This window comes from Colletes gigas, unplaced genomic scaffold (assembly GCF_013123115.1).
Source record: "Colletes gigas isolate AHSC1104 unplaced genomic scaffold, ASM1312311v1 Colletes_gigas_Sc00010, whole genome shotgun sequence".
Classification (NCBI taxonomy): Eukaryota; Metazoa; Arthropoda; class Insecta; order Hymenoptera; family Colletidae; genus Colletes; species Colletes gigas.
Window position 1 is genome coordinate 3,532,968 of NW_025106639.1, and position 22,583 is coordinate 3,555,550.

The 22,583-nt window shown below is 41.9% G+C and overlaps 1 protein-coding gene across 2 annotated transcripts in view; it reads left to right on the top strand.

Annotated features, from left to right (window-relative positions):
* LOC122397764 (microphthalmia-associated transcription factor) overlaps positions 1-22,583 on the top strand; it is a 45,814-nt gene that overhangs the window by 17,231 nt on the left and 6,000 nt on the right. For both annotated transcript variants that reach the window (XM_043397155.1, XM_043397154.1), the window contains exons 3-5: positions 3,043-3,411; positions 17,811-18,000; positions 18,326-18,401. In XM_043397155.1, the coding sequence (XP_043253090.1) occupies positions 3,043-3,411; positions 17,811-18,000; positions 18,326-18,401 (635 nt within the window). The remainder of the gene's footprint in view (positions 1-3,042; positions 3,412-17,810; positions 18,001-18,325; positions 18,402-22,583) is intronic.

A 22,583-nucleotide genomic window follows, 5' to 3' on the forward strand; every position in this document is an offset into this window, starting at 1 on the left:
GCCTTCGTAAAGGCGACACGACACTGACCATATTCTACTTATTCGAAGTAGCGCGTTTCCCTTAATTCGGGACTGTTCTTTCTTTCTCTGTACAACGGCGTATCCATTGACGTCCAAAGAAATAAAAAAAAAACCGATTACGCAATGAACCGGTTCGTAAACTCGTATAATTTTTCACCTCCGTCTCTAACGATAGATTAATCACGCATTATTTCCGACGATTGTAACGAGCAACAATTTTGCGTTCTACAAACTGTTCTATCAAGTTCGCGCCTCTCTCGTATTAGTTTAGCGCGCCTTATGTTCTACCGCGGTGCTGAATTTAAAATTAATTTGCTCAATGTCAGTAGGTTGCCCAATCGAATAATTTCTGCGCCGTTGTTATCCGATCTGAACATAGGACAATGGCAGGTGTAGAACGTTCGCCACGCGCGATTAATTTTTAAGTGGCACCATTTGTGAAAATTGCTCCGTAGAACTGCATTCTCAATTATTTCTTTTTTTTTTTTTTTTTTTTCATACTTCCCGCTCCGTTAGCCTTATTTCGCGTCCTTGCTTTCCAGCGAGCTTGTTCTTTCTTCGATCGCTTCTTTATTTATTTGATTACTTATAATTTTGTGTACTTACTGTAATCGAATTCACAATGTGGGACGAGGTTACCCCCTATCGCGACGGTTTTCAACTTTTTTTAAGCTTATGCCGCGTTTTTATTGCTATGCACACCCAATGTCAGCTATTTAAACGGTCTCTGACCCTGAAACACGAAACGCGAGATATCTCGTTATCCATCCGTAATGCTTTAACACGTTCGTTAGTACTATTAATAAAAATTTAGTTCGATGTGAGCTATTCGAATAAGTCTTCCATTTGAAAATCAACTAGGAAGTCTCTCGATAGTCGTTTCGATATTAATAAATTATAATTTCAGAATTTGAATCGAGGATTTAGATACTTTATCGCCTAAAAATTGCGAACGATCTCTATTCTGCGAACTTCGAATTAGCGATAATTCGTCGATACGAGCGATTGCTTAATACCGGATACATGCTGTCACTTGTCTAACATCGTGGAAGTCAAAACAACTAGATAACTAATCGCCCAGCTGAGACACGCTTAGTAAAATGACCTAACCCGATGCCTCGAGAAAGTGCAGCTCGTACGATTCTCGCGTCTTTTCCGAAAAATCGTGCACGATCCGAAATTTTTATCTCACGGTTTGCTTAGTCGACGTACTCTCGATACGCGCGAGCGCAAATTTTTATGGAAACAGTGCACGATATATAATAAAACTGCTTCGTTCCCAGAAAGATTGATGCACGAGGCTTTTGAGCGATCGTCCAATGTAACGGGTGGCAGCGACAATGTTAATCTTTTTGGACTCGCAGCGTAGTTTCGAGAACAACTTTGGCACGATTCTCAATCATGAATATGGTAATACCGCGGAGGGGGGTTGGTCCGACAGTGTGTCAGCGTCGGGCAGGGTTTTTTGGAAAATAAAAGCGTTAAAATTACCATTATTAGCCGCGTTACATCTGATAAAATACAGTCGAGAGCAGCGCTTTTTAAACTTCTAGCGACCCCTTTTCATAAAACGAAATCATTAACGATGTCGTACATAATTTATACCTTGAATTATACCATCCGTGATCGGTGCACATTTTAGCGAGTTAATACTCGATGGATAAAATTAATTCCTACTTTTTGCTGCCTGTAATTTTTCGACGAAATATATTTCGACAAAGATTTGCGACAGAAACGTTCAACAACAAACACGAATTTAAAAAAAAAAATTGATAGGAGGTGCCCAAATTTATGAAAAAAAAAAAATTTCAAACCGTTCGAAAAAAATTATTTTCAATTGCGGGGGGCAATTACAATCATTTTTTGTCGATAGACATACCCTTGAATTCCTGCTCACTTTCGAGAAAAAAATTCGAGTAGGTGCTGAAATTTTCAACAAAATTAAAAAATTTCAAACCGTTTTGAAAAAATTATTTTTAGGTTCTGGGGTCAATTACAATGATTTTTTGTCGTTGGACATACCCTCGAATTCCTACTCAGATTCGAGAAAAAAATTCGAGTAGGTGCTGAAATTTTCAACAAAATTAAAAAATTTCAAACCGTTTTGAAAAAATTATTTTTAGGTCCTGGGGTCAATTACAATGATTTTTTGTCGTTGGACATACCCTCGATTTCCTACTCAGATTCGAGAAAAAAATTCGAGTAGGTGCTGAAATTTTCAACAAAATTAAAAAATTTCAAACCGTTTTGAAAAAATTATTTTTAGGTCCTGGGGTCAATTACAATCATTTTTGGTCGATAGACATACCCTCGAATTCCTACTCAGATTCGAGAAAAAAATTCGAGTAGGTGCTGAAGTTTTCGGCGAAATTAAAAAATTTCAAATCGTTCTAAAAAAATTATTTTCAATTGCAGGGATCAATTACAATCATTTTTGGTCCATAGACATACCCTCGAATTCCTGCTCACTTTCGAGAGAAAAATTCGAGTAGGTGCTGAAGTTTTCGGCGAAATTAAAAAATTTTAAATCGTTCCAAAAAAATTATTGTCAGTTGCGGGGGTCGATTATAATCATTTTTGGTCGATAGACATACCCTCGAATTCCTGCTCACTTTCGAGAGAAAAATTCGAGTAGGTGCCACAATTTTCAAAAAAAAGAAATGTTAAACCATTTTGAAAAAATTATTTTTAGATTCTGGGGTCAAGTACAACCATTTTTGGTGAATAGACATACGCCCGAAATCCTACTCACTTTCAAGAAAAAAATTCATTACCGAAAATGTCATGTCTGACCAGGAATCACCAGGATTCCCTTAAATTTCATGCTTACGTTTAAAATGCCATAACTTCTGGATAACTTCACTATTCTCTACATGTTAGAGACCCTCCTCAGTAATCTCCAACCCCCACACAACACTCTAATTTCCATAAACGTGATCAAGTCAACCCCAGTTTTCTAACACAACACAGAGAAGGGTTACAAATGGGAATTGGTCTAACAGATCGTGTTTCTGCTCGCAGGTACGCACATTATTGGAGAACCCGACGCGGTACCATGTGGTGCAGAAGCAGAAGAACCAGGTGCGGCAGTATCTGCACGAGTCGTTCCACGGCGGATCCATGGACGGCACCGGAAGCGAGAGCGTCCTCAGCGAGAACTCGGACATCGTGACGTCCTCCGCGCCGATGGTGGTTCAGAGCGCGCCGCCAGGACCGGCGGTGCATCACCAAAAGCCGCAGCATCCTCATCTGGCGTCGTACCCGCACCCTCACCAGCACCCTCACGCTCCCACGGTGTTGTCGCACGGTAATCCGGTCGCGGCCAGCCCGGATCCTATGACCGGCGCCATGTCGCCGGGTCTCTCCAGCGTCGCCACCAGCAATTCCGAGGTAATGTTAACTTTATAACTCTGTACGCGTACGACTAGCTTTACGCGAGAACGGTCACGATATTACCTATTCGAACGGAATGGAAATGGATCGGCAAAGAGGCCCCAGGGGGGGAGGGGGCAGGCATGTGGGTGGCTTGGGCGGTCGAATCCTGGGAACCATCGACGCGCCCCGCTATGCACAAGGGTCGTTTTTGCAGAAAACAACGCGACCCTGGAATATGTAACATTTCAGGCGGAAGACTAATTACCACGGACCTCCATGCAAATTCATATTTTTGTTAACAGGATTAACGAAATGGGAGCTTCGAGGGTTGTCTCAACCCTTAAATAATTCGTATCTCGAAGTGTCTTATATTTTTGCATATTAAACGAAGTTTGTAGTTTCTCGGAGAATTTCCCATAAATGCTTGAACTCGACTGTGTTTCCAGCCTCCCAACGTGAGATACGATTTTTAGAAATGCTCGGAAAGATTAGTTTTACTTCGAGTCGTCTACAGTAATTACCAGACTCCGGATGTTTATGCAAGTGTTTCTGGGGAATAGATTAAAGAGCGAAATCTAAATAGAAGTATGTTTCATCACCAGAGGTCGTTAAAAATATATTTCTTTATTTTGCATATTTTTCATACAGACATATGTTTTGCATATTTTTTATGAAAACGTATATCGAAATATACCGCATGTGTCATACATGTTTATTGCATTTCTTTTCCTAGAATTAATGCTCGTCTGTCTATTTCACTCTATTAATTCAACGTTTGTGTACGATAGTCGTGGCAGAAATGACAAATAGCTATTTATACATCCCGTGTTTACCTACAGTGATTCAATAATGGTAACAGTTCATAGATACTACGAATAGTATTAATCAGCAATTCTGAAGTATTCCTGGCAGATAGGTTACACGGAAACGAGTATCATGAGGTCAGATTGTTGAAGGGGGCAAATTCAAATGTGCCCCAATCACATCTTGCAATGTCGAGCGTTTGTTCTCAGCTTCTAAATTGACTTTAAGTCATCAACTAACTCTCGACAATATTGAAAAAATACTCGTAACATATTGTAATTTAAATTATTATTAAATTTAAATTATTATTAAATTTAAATTATTCGTAGTCCAGTAATCATTATAATATTTTCTCTGTTCGCTTTTGTTTTCCCTTTTTTAAATCCCATAAGGTGGGAACGCGAGCTTACATCGCGCCTGAATTTTATGCTCGATACATAATGGAAATCTATCGAGAAAGATTTAATGGGTCAGAATGGATTATTTATGGTTGGATCCGCACAAAAGCAAAGGGGTAAAAAAAGAAGTTCCCATCAGCATGCGCCTCGTACACGTCCTTGGTCCCAAATTACGGCCATTTTTATACTCCCCGTAGCTTTTAATCAGAAATTGAGCCAATCTAATTGATTCTACTAAACTGCTTGTACGTAGTGCTCGATATCGCCCTGTTTTCTTTAATGGGAGATTAACGAGCCAATCTTATGTCAATTTCTTGAGCAATCAATTGCATGAATTATTGAAAGAAGTTTCTTTAGATCTACGGTCGCATGCGATCGTTTCAACCGCGCTGTCGGGCAGTTCTAGAACGAGTGATTTTATCATAGATCGATAGGTCGCGCGGAGGATCTATTGCCTGGTTCCGTTCGCGGATCTACAATCGAACAGATTTTTATTTTTTTCGGGACTAGTTTAAATCGTTCGACATATACGAGAGAGTTAGCAAAATTCGAGAAAATAATCGAAATGTTCGATAGATCTAGAAACACTATGACTCTGCTTGGATCAAAGGTTGCCATTTTAAACGCTTCCCGTGAAGATAACTTTACGTTATTGGTATACAGAAATGATTGCAACTCGAGAACGAGGTCAAGTAGGATATCCGTTAAGTACACTCTTTTTTGATAATTTTTTGGCAAAATACAATCTTTCTTATCAAAGTTTATCGTACATATTTATTGATATTTTTCATTCGTTATTCGAAATATTTGTTCAGATATAATTCCTCTATCTACTCGCGACGATGCTGATTTACGCGTGTTCTACACGGTGGCCTTGAACGACGATTATATGCACCGATAAAACTTGATACGAATGTTATTGCATTTCGACTTTCGTTTTCGCGTACGCTTGCTGTTGCATTACAACTTAATGATACGTTCCTCAATGCCACAGGATAATTAAACTTAAAAACACTCCCTCGTATCTAATACCGTGCTTTTCGCGAATTAATAGAGCCAGTGGATGCGTTTATCTTAGGTGAGCGTGAGAAAATTACGAGAGAATCAACGAAACGTTTACAGAAATAGCTCCGGCTGGTCGAAGTTCGCGTGCGCGTTGTTTCGAGCCCAATTAAAACGTTACAAGTAACTGGAAGAGCGGAGGGCCTCGAAGAGCAACTAACGAAGAAAATGCAATTATCATCTTAGCAGCGGCTGCGCAAAATTCTCGTGTCGGTGCAAGATAGCTTGAACGTGACCATGATATCAGTAAACAATGTGACTTGCAACTATTTCATTGTCATAAATTTGACCCCACACTCTTCTCTCCAACAAGGAAGTACACGACGACGATCAATAACGCTAGCTATTTTCAACCGGGTTTCAAATTAATTTTGACACTCGATATACTTACTTTCGATTGGGTAACATTTTTATCATTCTTTCTGAAAGTTGTGTACTCACGGTTTGGTCGATTCGAAATCGTAACGACAGGTTTGCTCGATGATCGAAAGGTCGATCGATCGATCGCTTTCTTCTTCATTTCATATTCCCCTCGTGTCTACGATCGCTAGGAAATCACGGTGCTCGACGAAATAGACTATCACTTTCGACGCTTCGAATTCAACGGATATCTTCTTCGCGAACTTTTAAACACTTTATTACTCGCCCCTTTGCATTTTTCATTAGACCCCCCAAGTCGAGAGCCAGTTAAACTCGGGAGTAATTGCTTTCAATTTTAATTTTTGCGTCATTAATCGAACAAAAGTTGAACGAGTTCGTGATCGGGCAAACGAGGCGTCCGTAGCGAGGAACTTTGCTCGATGCTTCATCCATTTTATGGAGTTACGTTGTCCATTGCATCCTGTATACAGTTCGAGACAAAAAATAACTGTTAACATCGAATGCACGGTTTGCAACTTCCGCGGAAGACATCGAACCGATCTTTGATAATCCTTCTTCCGAACGGGGGTAAGAAACGTCGATCGAAGCCTCACGAATACTCGATATCGAACTATTCGTGAAATTTCGGGGGTAAAAAGTCGCCTGCAGGGAGCCAAATCAGGCGAGTCGAATAATACCGGTGGGTGGCTGAGCGTTACAACTTCTGGAGACAAAAAGAGCCACCGATGGGCTTAGCTTTTTGCTTCCCTGCTATTTCTCGACCAACGTCGGAATAATAACACCCTGCTTACCACCTGAATTCGTTAAAAATACAAAAAAACACCATCCTATTTTATTAAAAGGATTAATTGGAGTAATTTTAGTGGGCACATTCTGCTCTGGAAAAGAATATCTGTTTATGTTGAGTATATTTCAATATTAAGCAGTATTTATTTATTTTAATACAATTATCCATTAGAAAAGAATAGTTTCAACAAGTAGATCGTATTAATTCTAATGTTACTATTGGAAAAGAGTATTTGTTTATGTTGAATGCATTTCAATATTAAGCAGTATTTATTAATTTTAATACGATTATCCATTAAAAAATAGTTTCAACAAGTAGTTCAGATTGTATTAATTCTATCGACACTATTGGAAAAGAATATTTGTTTATGTTGAGTATATTTCAATATTAAGCAGTGTCTATTTATTTTAACCCTTTGGACTCCGAATTATATTTCAATTTTGTTACCAGCATCTCCGAACAAAAAAAAAATTATTAATAATTATGTATAATTTTTAGTTTTATAATAAAAATTGACTATAGTGATATCTTAAAATGAAACACAATGAAATTCTTATGAACTGGCCTTATGGTATAAAAAAAAGTTATTTAATAATAAGAAAAGTTAATTTTTAGTTGGATAATAAAAATTGTCTATAGTGATATTTTAAAATGAAATTCTTATGAAATAGCCTTATGGTATAAAAAAAAGTGATTTAATAATAAGAAAAGTTAATTTTTAGTTGGATAATAAATATTGACTATAGTGATATTTTAAAATGAAATGACTCAATCGAGTTCAGTGTTTTATTTGAAATTTACCTGTTAAAATATCTGTTTTATTTTACACTGTTGTTGCATTTTGTAATTTTCAAGATATCTCTTTGGTTTGGATTTGATAAAGTGTCGACTGGAACTCGACGAAGGAGCTCCTGAGATAAAAAATGATGTCGAATCGCACTCGACATAGGAGTGCAAAGGGTTAATACGAGGCATTATCCATTAGAAAAGAATAGTTTCAACAAGTAGATCGTATTAATCCTAATAACACTATTGGAAAAGAGTATTTGTTTATGTTGAATGTATTTCAATATTAAGCAGTATTTATTTTAATTCGAGGCTTTATCCATTAGAAAAGAATAGTTTCAACAAGTAGATCGTATTAATCCTAACGACACTATTGGAAAAGAATATCTGTTTATGTTGAGTATATTTCAATATTAAGCAGCATCTATTAATTTTAATACAAGGCATTATCCATTAGAAAAGAGTAGTTTCAACAAGTAGTTCAGATTGTATTGACCCTAACGACACTATTGGAAAAGAGTATCTGTTCCAACAAATTCCAATATTTGTCGCTATCTATCAAAAAAGAATGCTCTGTGTCAACAAAGTTAAACAAACCGTGTATAACAGCGTATAACTTAGGCACGTTGGATGAAAGGGAATACGGTACTACGAGTAGAATGAGTCCATCGTCGAGCAGGTTTGCCTTACGAAGGCTGACTGTGAGGTCTGACCCAGTACGGCTCGCACGGAAGATCATTTTTTTCCCCTCCCAGCGGGACGCAACAATTTATCCGATGTCACGTTCACGGAGGTTTCCTTTCGATAGAACGATATCGACGATACACGTTCCACAAATCGAAAACCTTCTTCGAGTTCCTTCCCATTTATAGCGCGTCTCGTTGCACGCAATCGTTGTCGCGCGCGATATTTCGTGGCCGCGTCAGGAAACCCGGTTAACCCTGCGGAGAAACCAACTCGGTTAACGCAATCGAATGGCCGACGTTCGTCGCGCGCGAGACCGGAATTCATAATCCCGCCGGGGAAGGAAAGGAGAAACTTATCGAGGAAAGATGAGCAGGGAAATTTTTGAAGACCGCAGAAAAACGGGAACCGAGAAATTCGTATTCGAACGCTTCGAGGTGCGTTGAATAACGCGGCTAATCCATTTCTACGCTTTGGTGATACGTTTCTATCGATTCAAATGCAGGAAGCATACGATACTGATGTTTGGAGTCGCTATTGCGTTCGATCTTTTATTTGAGATCAAAGGAAAACAAATGCTGGATTGCACGCGGAACAACGCCCGTCGACGCATCGAATAACGTTTATTGTTTCGTCCAAAGTCGATAAAACGTAACGAAAAAGAAATACTTGTTAAAAAATACACGTAGAAAGTGGCGAAAAGTTTCATCGAGCTCTTATTCTGTAAAAATATTGTCAAATATCACATTCTCGTACCATAAGATACGTTGTGGCGTCACCTCGCGTACTCGCCGCCAGAGGGCTACGCTCTAGTCTCTCTCGCAAGCACTCGACCAACTACTCGACGTCTCAGATAGGACCCGCTAGGAAGATTGATGAGTCCCACTGGTCCCAAAACCAGCAAAGCAGCGTCCACACCGGTTTTAAAAATTCCCATAAACCACAGTTTAATTAAAATAGAAGAAGAATTCCAAAACACGGATTAGCTAAGTTAATAACACGGCCGATGAGCGCCAAAATTAGAGAAAAATTTGAATGATATCGACGGTGGGTGAAACGCGGGAAAAGGAAGAGGAATTCCGGGCACGCACAATCGGTTGTCGGCGCGTAACCTGTTGCCGGCGGGTAACTTTGACGACACGCCGATTCCAGAACGCGACGACACGAGAGCGTCGTCTAACCGGGTAGCGGAATGCGCGGCGGTCGGCGGCGGGTGGAAGCGGGCGTCTAACGGCCGATATCTGGGAACGGAGAGGCGTGGGGCATCGAGCTCGTGGCGCGTGGCGCGTGGCTTGTATTCGAGCGGCAGCGGGCAGTGCCGAAACGTACCGATCGACGCCGGAGGTTACGATTTCCGCGCATCGGGAACGGTGTATACCGCGCCTCGGCGTTCCGTTTATCGAGTTATCGCGAGCCGGGAGCGCGCCGTTCGATGTCGTCTCGCAACCAACCACACGTAACGGAGAAAGACATCTTCGAGGAAAAGTTGTTGGGAAAAGTTTCCACATGCGACGTCCGGGGGGAACCCAAATGACAATGTTCGACGATAATCCAGGGATCATCCGGCGACCGAGGTCGTTCGATAAATAATTTCCTGGGGGGGTCGCAGATATCCGAGATCGGGGATCGTGTGACGTAGCTTCCGGTCGGGTTTCGCGCCAAGATTCTGTAGTTATCTTCGCCCGTCGACTCGGTCGCTCCTCTCCCTTGGTCGTTCTCCCTCCGCGTTCCCGGACTCTTCCTCCGTTTAGCCTCCCTCCACGCCCCGAAGAGATCGAGAGATACGTTATTGGGTAACCGCAACCTTGAGGTGCTTAATCGTAGGTAGCCGGAGTCGCGACGGAGCAGTAGCGCGAGGAGAAACGCAAGGCTTGCCACGATCCCAGGCGTTCGCATCGAAAAATGTGCTCGTGCTCGTGTCACCGTTGTCCTAAGAGGCGTTGCCCTTGCTCGTGAGGTCCTGCCAAAAGGATATGATATCGCGTGCGTTCGTTCGCTTCGATCGCCACCCTCGATCGTCGACGCGACACCACGGTCTTCGATTTATCCGCGTCGCGCGCGCAGTGATCCGCGATCCTCGCCCGTGACTCGCCTGCAGGATCGATGTCGTCGATGCTCAACCCTCGCCACGGTGAAAGCAACCCACGGAGAGCAAGAGAACCGTCGCGAGGATCGTGACACGCAGATCGGGACGGGGATCGTCCACGGTCCGCGTCGTGAATCCGTTTTCCAAAGGAAACTGGACTGCTGGATGGCTGAACGAAACGACGCCTCGATTCCACTGGACGAGATAGGGACTAAACGAGACTTGGATCGTTTCGGTGCATCTCTGAACGCTCTGATCGCGCGTATGTTTCGTACATCCGGCCGCTGGATGGAAACCGTACCGAACGAGACCCGGAACGCGGTTCGAACGCTTACGATGTGCTAGACGAACACTTTTCCCTCTGTTTCTTCTCGTTCGAAACGGTCCCTCGCTTTCTCGAAGCGCTGGCGCGTTCGGGCCACGTGCGTGCGCGCGTGCTGTCGCCGAGCATACGAATTTTATCCTCGTTCCTCGATCGCGTTCGCCGCCACGACGAGATGCCAGTGTTCAATATAATAACTCGAAGATGCAAGGTGAGTCGAAGAACCGTCCAAGCTCGAGCCTTAAAAACGTCTCGATGGCGAAGGGTGTTCTCAAGATATTTCGTAACCATGATACCCGTCCACGGAGCATCGACACGCAATCGAAACTCGGTTTACCGGTGGTTCCTTATCGCGTGCGAAACGTCAAAGCGTCGATTCGAGTACGAGACGGACGATAAAGACGCGTGTTCGTACTCCTCTATGCCGGAAGCGAGCCGGTAGTTATGGAACGACTCGTGTTCGCGTAATCGCATCCGATCACGATCCATGCGGCAACGTATCGTTAAAACGTTCGCTACGTTGGTAGACGCGTACCTTTTTTCACAGACCTTCGTAAAATTGTTGGGATTTTTACCGTTCCTCGGATCCGATACGACGCAACAGAGTCTCTTGCTTGAATACCAATAGCATTATTTATACCTTTAGCTATTCGATACGTTTAGAAATAAGAAAATCGTGGGTGAACTGTTTGCACGGCAAAGAAAATGTTTTATTGGCTCTAGCTGCGACAAATTGCAAAATATTGTTGATACGAGTAAGCCCCTACCTATAATACACCGGCCATAAACGTTTTTAAATCCGTGTTTTATGTTGACTCTCGTAATCTAAGATTTATCAGGAATTAAGGTACGGTCATGTAGTAGGATCTCCACTTTAAATCAATTTCATTAACAGATCCCGTCAGTCGTGTACTAAAAATAACACCTAGCGAACTGACGAAGAAATTTTCAAGGCGACATAGACGTCGAGAATCTGTAGATTTTATGTAGAAGATAAAATCGAATTGTTTCGTTTAACCCTTCGTAAGTTTAAATTAATAATTATTTAATAAATGCTAATGTAATTATTTGAAAATTTATGTAAGCCTTCGTTAGTTCATTATTTTTTAAATGCTTTAAATTTGGTAAAAGTCGGTATTAAATAAAATAATTCAGTTGCGATGTAAAATTGATTTGTACTACAAGTGACAGTTACGGGGACATATACTCTCGTCCGACGAGGTTTAAGGGGATTGAGAAGTCGTAAACTATAGAAGAAAACGGCCGTCGAGATAGCAGATAGCAACGATCACGACGATAACCGCTTATCGTGATAAAACCGACGTAAAATCAACGAACCTGTACGAGCGCGGAACGGGAGCGTTACATAAAAACGGCTTCGTTTGCGTGGAGCAGACGCTTACGCGAGTCCAGGAGGCGGCGGAAACGCGCCGTTACGAGAAACGGAAACCGATCTCCGATCTACTCTTTACTCGCGTGGTTTGGTCGCGATCGCGAACAGTTGGGGTAACAGTGGCAGTCATGGATTATGTTTGCAAAAAGATTTCGAGTTAGAAACGTTTGCCAACCCTTCTGCAAACCTAGTTTGATTAGATTAGCTCCGTGCGTTTCGATGTTTACGAAAACATTTTATCGCCCCCAAATATGAAGATTTCATAGTATTTTTTTTTAAATCAGTCGAACGACTAGGTTCGTAGTATCGTTTGAAATCGAAAGGTGCTTCGTACTCGAGGGGTTAAAACCGCGTGGGAGGGGAACACTCGAATACTCGCATTATGCAATTTCGTATCCAAGGAAACGAGATTGGTAGGTTACATTGGGCGTTGAAAACAACAATTTTCAGGCTCTCTGCGCGGCTTAATGACTGAACGAGGATGTACCATTTTTTATACGAAACGTTATATTGTCAGTGATAATGAGATAATGGCTGAATGAAATGCAATATTTCTTATCTTTCGTTGGTTTATTCTGACAAAAGCGCCGAAGTGGGCAACGCTTTCGTAATCGCGAGCGTATCGTAAAATTATCGCTCGCCTAGATTCTCCAGTTTAACAACAATCCCCTTCTGTAAAATTATATTTTATATAATTAGTCTTCATTTTTTCCTGCTTCGATTAAAATAAATATCATTTCATGAAGTTAGTATAAATATCATTATTATGCATATTTGCGTCGAGAGGCTCTGCCGTGGACTAACGAACTACTTCCACTCTGCTGTTGTTTACGTTTTACGAAGTCCTTGAATAATAAAAAAATGTTTGATCTGGAGAATTCGCGCTACTTTTTCGATCTCGTCGGCGTACTTAACGTAGCTGGAGAGGCAAATAATATTCGCGTGGTCTAATTTAGAACAGAGCAGCTATTGTCGTCTATGGCTGGGATAAACATATTCATTCGGACATATTCATTATTACGTCCGCGTCTCGCATCTCCACGCCCGCTCGGTTACACGTTAACACGTATATTGGGTGCGATAACGAGCGACTCCAGTTCCTACACGTGTTCGCGTTCTCGGCGTCAATTAGGTCCACCTACTGCCTCGAAATCATCTTGCTCGCTTTTTCTTTTCACCTTCTTCGATCCATTTACACGGTACGCGAAAAAGGAACAACCCGTTCCAGCCACGAGAGCGAAAATTTCATTCGGACAACGCAAAGCAATTGTACATTAATTTATTCATGAGCTGCATTCGGGATGCTAGTTTTCCTGGTTGAAATTCTTACTTTAAAAATAGTCGCGTGGCCTTCAAAGACTGGTAAAATCTGGTATCTTTGTGTCTCGATTACGATTCCATCGAAAACTCTGTATGAAAATGCTTCGAAATTCGTCTAACAGGACAAGGTTTACTTGGAAAATCTAGTACAAGGTAGCTGCTAATTGTATCCGTTTCTAGGAGATAACAGTTCACTTTCCACGAGGTATCGATTACAGACGATCGCAACTGTTTAAAATTTCACAAAAATCTGGAATACCTGTTCAAGAATTTTTTTTTATTTAAATCGATGCTGTTTGAGCTTGGATCGTGGAATTCTTCCACTTCCGTCCGCGTTGTCAGGGATACTGCGCGACGCGAAGATGGCGGCCATGACATACCAGCGCCTCTATCGCGTATTACTGACACACATCGCCAATGCTATTATTTCCCATCAAATTTTGCTTTATTTAACCTTTAACAATTCCTTTGTCAATTATTAAAAACACTGACATCTTTTCAACGAATTTAAATTTAAATTTCAGCTCGTGAACTTAACCTACATCCATACATGAAACTTCAGTAACTTAAATCGTATCTTCCCAATTTGTTCGAGTCTTGAACTATTACAGAAGACACAAGTGGTTTTTCAAATGTTAAAAGTCCCGGTTTACTGTTTCCCCGGCGTAATTTCCTCTTTAGAGGCGCGAACATTTTTACGACACCACTGAGATAGAGTTTTGTTCGTCGTCTGGTCGTTTTGTTTCGCCGTGCGTCGTTGCATTTCGCTTACACGGTATGTTAGCTGCAAGGCGATACGACGCGATGCGATACGACGCGAAGCGATGTGACGCAAATAAAGACACGTACACTATGCGTGGAACGATAATACGACATTGTCAACAATTTCGACGGCTCGTCGATTAACCGATAATACGCGGTACTTGCATCGCGTCCAGGTATTTAAAGATTACGTTCGATATGTTTATCGTGACGAAATCGTTCCGTAAAATCCACGAACACTACTGGAATGTTTTCCTGCAAACACCATCGTAATCAAACAGAATCCTTGCATCTAATTTCAAATTAAAATCCTATATTCTCGTTGTAAGAATCGATTGGAATTCGAGCAAAATCGGTCCACGTTTGCTACCAGAATTGACAAACATACGCATTATCTAGTATAAATTAGCCTCAACGAAGGATTACACTTAGGATTCGACTTATCGTAGCAAGAATTAACATTCCTACGATTTATACGGCTATATTTTATATATCGTACGATCGCGATACATAATACAGGAGATTTGCTTAACAACACGGTGGAAGCATAAAGATTACGGTCAGGTTATACAGCTTTTTAATACCCCGAACGAGTCAGAAATAATTTTACGCTTCTCGAGAAAAAATAAATAGATTCGCTAATGGGATCGGCGATAATAATTGAAAACTGGTTTTATAGCGAGGGAAATTTGGTCTGCGAGTCAACGCGTTAATGAAACTTGATAGATCGATAGATCCATATCGACGTTAAGCGTAGCGATAATTACAGTCGCAGATCTATATGTTCGCGGTGCTATTAAATAGAAACGAACCGTTTCGAGTTGCGCGTCTCGAAGCGCCGCAGGTGAGGCATTAGTATGCTCGGAGAAGAAGTTCCGTGGCTAATTGAGTTCCATTCAGCAATTCAGGACAGCGAATTACCTTCCGTTTCGATCGTCTTCGACTTTCGTATCGGGACGAGGCGATTGTCAGAGTCAAAGGTCTTTATTACACGCGTTATTTACATAATGGTAAAATAATACCAGGTTACCGGTGACCGATCGCCTCGATAAAAAGCCACGTTGCTCCTCGAGTCGAAAGTTGTTGACCCACTGTGTCGTCGTAAATCATCGCCACGACACTTTGATTACTAATTAGTCAACAATTTCTCACAATTCATGACCATTTTTATGAATGGGATCGAGCTTGTAGTTTCACTTTGCGCGAAACGATCGAGTGATTCATTTATTTAAAATTGTATTCCTACATACTTGGAGCAGATTCTGCGGTGAACAAGGACGCGGTTTATTTTTTAGCGATAATTGTTTTCAGGAAGATGGTGGAACGTAAATCATCATTCTTCGAGCGATGTTTTTTGTCGCGTTTGCCGCGCGATAAATTACGTTTCGCGATGGACAATGCTATCCGTGGTTTCCTAATACTATTCATTTTCGTAACGCTGGAACTCCAGAAAGCCGTGCAATTATTCGTGGCGCTGCTCCTCGGTACGTACGTGTTCGCGTCAGCGTTACGAGGATAAGTTTTGAATAATGCGAACGCGCACGGACGCAAACAGGAGCGTTACATAAAAACTGCTTCGGTTACACCCAGGCCAGGAGACGGTCGCGCGAATCGGATGGTTACGGAATCGATGCCGGATCATCGGTCGAGTTTATCGAACGTCGGAGATTCGAATGACGCACCGCGAACGCGACAGTTCGATGATATTTTCTTATTTTTTTTTTTTTTTTTCTTTCATCGATGTCAACGATCTACGGAGCTATGACTCGTTTCACCCATATGGAACAAGATGGCGGACGCTCGTTGAATACTGATCGACGAGAAGGTCGAGTTACGGTTCTCTCTTAAGAGGATACGCAACGCGAACCTTCTTTCTTTTTTTTTAACTAATTCCCCGAGCGTATCGATTTTAGAATTCTCCGCGCGATCCTGTCCTATTTTACTTTCAAATTCTGGGAAAATCGATCGCTCGAAAATTAGTAAAGAAGGGGAATATAATCTTATTAAAAGTTACAATTCAGTTAGAAAACAATTACTAACAATTTATTTTTATTAAAACAAAATTTCTAACAATTTTGTTAGAACAGAATTCAGATTCCGCCGTGATATAGTTTGGAGGTTAAAGTAAAAATGGCCGCCGTTGCGTAAACGAGAATTCTCGGTATCGGTCTCCGAACGCGTTAAAGAGAGTTCTAATAATTCGTGGGGCCTAAAAGAGAACACGCTTTGCTCCGTCTTCGTCGCGTGCTCTGTCGTTTAGCTTTCTGGCCTACACCCCCGCCATATCGCCCCGCCCTGCCTTCTGTTCGACGTTGTCTGCAGCATAGCTCTGCATCATCGCGCTCTTCCACGGACAGGCGTCGGTTATTATTGTTACGTAATGTTTACGTCACTTACGCGTACGCGACAGAATAACCATAATCGTTGTACGCTGCTCGCGATCTCGGTTAGCTTTTTTCCATTCGCCTCGTCTCGTTCAACTTCTCGTCGATCGATTCATCCACAGAAATGGCGTTTTCTATCGAATTTAAAGAACTCGATGACAATCTATTCTGTTGGATCAACATAGGTTTAACGAGCAGTTCGTTTATAAAAAGTAGTCTCTCTCCATAGGAGCTAGTTCTTGGAACTAAATTCTATCTCGAGTCGCTTAGGAGAACTCGTATGTAGAGATCTTAATCCTCAATGGACCGAATTTTTTTCTTAAATCGTCATCAATATTGTTATTGGTTATCTCAGAGACATTATACAATAAAGACGTATACAAAAGCTAAAATTATTTGGTAAAAAGTCGCTGGTAATATATTAGCGTCTGATCTGAAAGTTACACGAGCCAACGTTAAGGATCGAGATCGATGTTCTGACTGTTTTCAGCCCCGAGTTCGCCCCTTACCGACCATCCATTCCAGACGTCTTGTCAGACGTCGGCCTACTCGTCCCTTTGGTATTTTTTGTCCCGACGAAACCAGAAGGACAATGGGGTCCGTCGAAGAACGTTAACTTTGAACGAGAATGGCTCGTCGAGATACGCCCGTCGGGAAATTAGATCGTAAGCGCACTTATCGCGAATCGTTCGATAAAACCGGATAGCAGCTTGCGCGATGCAGGTGCGTTATCTGTCGAAAGGAAGGCTTCGTTTTTTTCTCTCTCTCCCGTTGAGCGTACACCGGGGCAAAACTATTTACCATAAAGGCTGGGCACTTTGCAATTCCTCTCGACGCTCGTTGCGAATCACGCGCGGTCGGGGCGAGATAAAACGAAGCCGAATGCAAAGAAGAAACGGGAAAATTCCCCGCTTCGTTTACGAATCAGGGTACAAGAGTAACAGTTAGCGCGGAAAACGATAAAGGTTTGTCTGCTGGACCCCGTTGACGGCCATTGTCGCGTATACGTGAGTTCGTCGATTGGTTCGAATTTTCCGAAGGACACTGTGGTTGCAAGATATCGTTAGACGGTGATCGTTATTTATCGCGATAGTTTGTTTGACGAGGGTAATTTTATTCGACGTCGCGCGACCGGAAGTCGACCGATTTCGACGGGACGTCGTTCCCCCGTTCGTAATTAGGGACGTTGGCGGGTTCCTTGGTGATCGCGTTATCGGTAATCGCATTAAAACCATGTGATTGCAGGCGGAGGATCTCCTGGACGACATTCTGTCGTTCGAGGGCGGATCCTTGGGCGACAGTTTGAAGGACGGACAACCGGGAAGCCTGACGAATATCCCGGAGTTAGAAATAAAGCCTGAGCCCCTGCTGCTCACCGAGGCGGAGATACACGCTCTTGCCAAAGACCGACAGAAGAAAGATAATCATAATATGAGTGAGTACATTTTACGTTCGAATTAAAAACTTAAACCATTCGACTTTAATTCCCCTGCACCGTGTTTAATTGTCTCTGGCGTCCGTTCGGGCCTGTGATTTTCAGCACATTCGCGTAACAGGTCGACCGCGGTATTCGACCGAAATGCGGTTTCATTATCAGCCCCGAACGGGGAAATCGAGAACAATCGATCGTTCGTTTCCCCCTCCCCCCGCCGTAAAAAAGTAATCGAGTTCCTTTTTCGAGGCGCTTTGGATTCGCTCGGAAAACAGATCTCGTTCCTCTCTTTTCCCGTGGCTGCAACCGATCGTAATTATGATTTCAGTTGAGAGGCGACGACGCTTCAACATCAACGACAGAATCAAGGAGCTTGGCACCCTCTTGCCCAAAACCAATGACCCGTGAGTACAATTCTCCGCATCCGGGGAATATTTTTTTACAGTCTTTCGTTTTGTCCGACCATCCATTCGGAAAATTCGCGGACAAATTTAACAGCCAAACGTTCGAGTATCGTGCTCGTATCGGAGCTTGCATTGGAATCATTCGTTGATTTATGTTGACGAAATGACCGATGGACGAGGTCTGAGGTCTCGCGAGGAATCCGTGAAACGACGTTTCCAATTCCGGAATGCTCCTCATCCCTGATCCCCGCCATTCTTTTTAGTTGCTGGTCTATCCGTCTGTGTCTCCGCGAGTTCATCCGTCTTTTTACGCACCGATCGTTCTTTCCCTCTATCGATTTACCACACATTCGTTTCTTTCGCCGTTTACAAGTAAACCGTAATAAATATTGTTCTCTCCCTCGGTTTTCGTATCGTTTCTTTCTACCCTCGTCCGGTTCTCGCTGGACGATCTACCGCCGGCCATTATTATCCGTTCGTAACTCTGCGCGACACGAGTTAGACACGGTACGGCTACTCGCGGCGGAGCTTCTTTCGGCCGCGGAGCTGAAAATTTTATTCCAAACCGATAACCGATGAAACGTGCGCGTATCAATTTATTCCACCGAACGGTTAAATCGTTTGTCCGTTCGTCGTGAAATGTTTAAATCAACGAATTTTTTACTATTATCGAACGAGCAATGGACGAACCATCTTTTACACCGAGCTTGAAATTTCTGTCCAAACAAGAATATTTCTCGTTTCCTCTTTTGGTTGTCATCGCCCTGTTTCATCGACGATTTTTAATTAATTTTTGTCGATGACTTTCGCGGTTTACAGAACATATTACGACGGGATAAACACGGTAAAAACTTGTTTCTCATATCCAGACATCGTAGGGTTAATTTACGAGTTGGCCATCTGTTCCTATTTTTCGTTGTCGGAGGCGTCTTTCACGTCACTGTCTGCTCGCGGAGAATCGAAAAAATCTCCACCCCCCCCGACTTTTTCGACCCTCCCTCTTCCCTTTGATGCTTTTCGCCGCGTTTCTTGCGTTCGTTCCCGGAGCAGCGTTTCTCAACATCTGTGTCACGGAAAGATTCGTGATAAATCGACGCATTTACCGCCACGGTGGTCACCAGTGACCGGCGCCATTGAAACGCTTCGAGTAAACGAACCCGTAAGCTTGGTGACTCGTACATTCTTTAGAGAAGAAATAGTTTATTTCTTTTCGATATTGATGTAATATCCATCATTTGGGAAAGTGTGTTTAGCCTTTCTTAAAAGGGTCGTGATGTGAAAATGGTTGGGTAGCACTGCCTTGGGGGGGAAAGGTTAAAGGAAGATTGAAGTTTCAACGGGTAACTGGTGTAGAAGGCACTTTTGGTAAATTCTACGCAAAGGGTCCATTTGGGCTGGTGAATAGGTTCGAGTTTCACTCGCGATGTACAGTAAATGCATGCATTGACGGTAATATAAATAACAGTAAACGTTTTCTACCTCTGAGAAGGCTGAGGTCTGCTTCTTAGACTCAGTCAATGTTTATTAATACAAGTTAGCCCTTTGCAGCGAAACTTCAATTTTATAAAAGTGCAGTTTTAAGGCGGAGAAGTGATGTTTGGCTATTTTTTTATGTTGTAAAAATTGTCAAATATTACTTCTCGTTCTACCATTTTACACGAGTCTCTTAAGATTCAACATCAAGTTACGAGACCTGATGCTTTGCATGGATCGATTGGACTATGTAGCCTGATAAATTGTGATAAAATCGAAGGCGGACAAGTTCGATTATTCCTTCGTTAGTCGCAGGCCTCACGGAGGCTGAGTCGTCTGATCCAATACGATCAGTAACTACTTCCTGGATAGGTCTTGTTCCCTCCCATTCAACGATAGTTCAACAGTCGAATGTTCGAAAGAAACGATTACCATTCGAGGAAAACAATTCGAACGTAAAAAATTCATTAACAAACTACACGAAAAGACACTCCTATCGCTTCCCCGCGATATTAATTTAACTAACCGTTCCTACCGCAATTTCAGCTCTCACGGTCGCTGATTAGAAACACGGTGTCGAAAATGCCAAGTTAAAAATGACTAAAGAATTCGAAGGAATGTGTCGAAAGCTAGCTTCAGGTTTTTTTCATCTTTTATAACCGAAAAGGAACGCGTTTCCATAGGTTCTTTCGCGAAATTTCTTCCCACCGTTGGCGGGCGAACTTTCCTTGGATGCATTTGTCAAACTGCGAAACCCAGTTAGAATATCGTGACGAACGATTCACGATCCGTCGTCGCGAGGAGCTACGGGTGAAAAAGTTTCTGCGAATCGAGTTCGCTCGGTCGCTCGATTACGGCACTCCCGGCGGCGTTAAGCTTTGCTGATTCAAGTTGCGTAACGGGCGCGAAAAAGAAGGCACCGTCGAGAGGGCTGGGCTCTCCTTTGGACTCGTCGTCGCGCTAGAGAGGCGCAAGGAGGATCGACGACGAGACGAGAACGCGTCGCGACGAGACACGCCACGCGCGAGTAGGCCAACGCGGGCAAAAGATATCGTCTACCTGATAACGAAACGAGTCCCGGTCTAACGACCACGGCAAACATCGACAACGCGACACCGTTTCCCTCGACTCGTGGATCTCGGTTTTTCGACCGGTTTTATCATTGCACGCCCAATTATCAAGCGATCGTCGATTATTTGGCCAAATTAAAGGGAAAGTTTTCGGCCAGCTCGAACACGAAGAGCATACGAACGCTGGACCAAACTCTCAACTCCCAAACTAATTTTCAACGTCCATTCGAGGGGCTAAAAGAACCTACGATTTTACTAAAAGGCTCAATGTCTAATTTTTTATTAACTTCTTCGGGACCAAATTGATATTCATCAATTTTATAACAATTCGTGTGGTGTCATTGGAGTATTTAAGTAATAATTACAATAATTTCAATATTAGTATACATATGTGTATCCTCGAAGAGCATACGAATGCTGGACCAAACTCTCAACTCCCAAACTAATTTTCAATGTCCATTCGAGGGGCTAAAAGAACCTACGATTTTACTAAAAGGCTCAATGTCTAATTTTTTATTAACTTCTTCGGGACCAAATTGATATTCATCAATTTTATAACAATTCGTGTCGTGTCATTGGAGTATTTAAATATTCATTCGTAACTCTAGAGGTTACTATTACGATGTAATATTTACAATAATTTCAATATTAGTATACATATGCGTATCCTCGAAGAGCATACGAACGCTGGACCAAACTGTCAACTCCTAAACTAATTTTCAACGTCCATTCGAGGGGCAAAAAGAACCTACGATTTTACTAAAAGGCTCAATGTCTAATTTTTTATTAACTTCTTCGGGACCAAATTGATATTCATCAATTTTATAACAATTCGTGTGGTGTCATTGGAGTATTTAAGTAATAATTACAATAATTTCAATATTAGTATACATATGTGTATCCTCGAAGAGCATACGAACGCTGGACCAAACTGTCAACTTCTAAACTAATTTTCAACGTCCATTCGAGGGGCAAAAAGAACCTACGATTTTACTAAAAGGCTCAATGTCTAATTTTTTATTAACTTCTTCGGGACCAAATTGATATTCATCAATTTTATAACAATTCGTGTGGTGTCATTGGAGTATTTAAGTAATAATTACAATAATTTCAATATTAGTATACATATGTGTATCCTCGAAGAGCATACGAACGCTGGACCAAACTGTCAACTTCTAAACTAATTTTCAACGTCCATTCGAGGGGCAAAAAGAACCTACGATTTTACTAAAAGGGTCAATGTCTAATTTTTTAGTAACTTCTTCGGGACCAAATTGATATTCATCAATTTTATAACAATTCGTGTCGTGTCATTGGAGTATTTAAATATTCATTCGTAACTGTAGAGGTTACTATTACGATTTAATATTTACAATAATTTCAATATTAGTATACATATGCGTATCCTCGAAGAGCATACGAACGCTGGACCAAACTGTCAACTCCTAAACTAATTTTCAACGTCCATTCGAGGGGCAAAAAGAACCTACGATTTTACTAAAAGGCTCAATGTCTAATTTTTTATTAACTTCTTCGGGACCAAATTGATATTCATCAATTTTATAACAATTCGTGTGGTGTCATTGGAGTATTTAAATATTCATTCGTAACTCTAGAGGTTACTATTACGATGTAATAT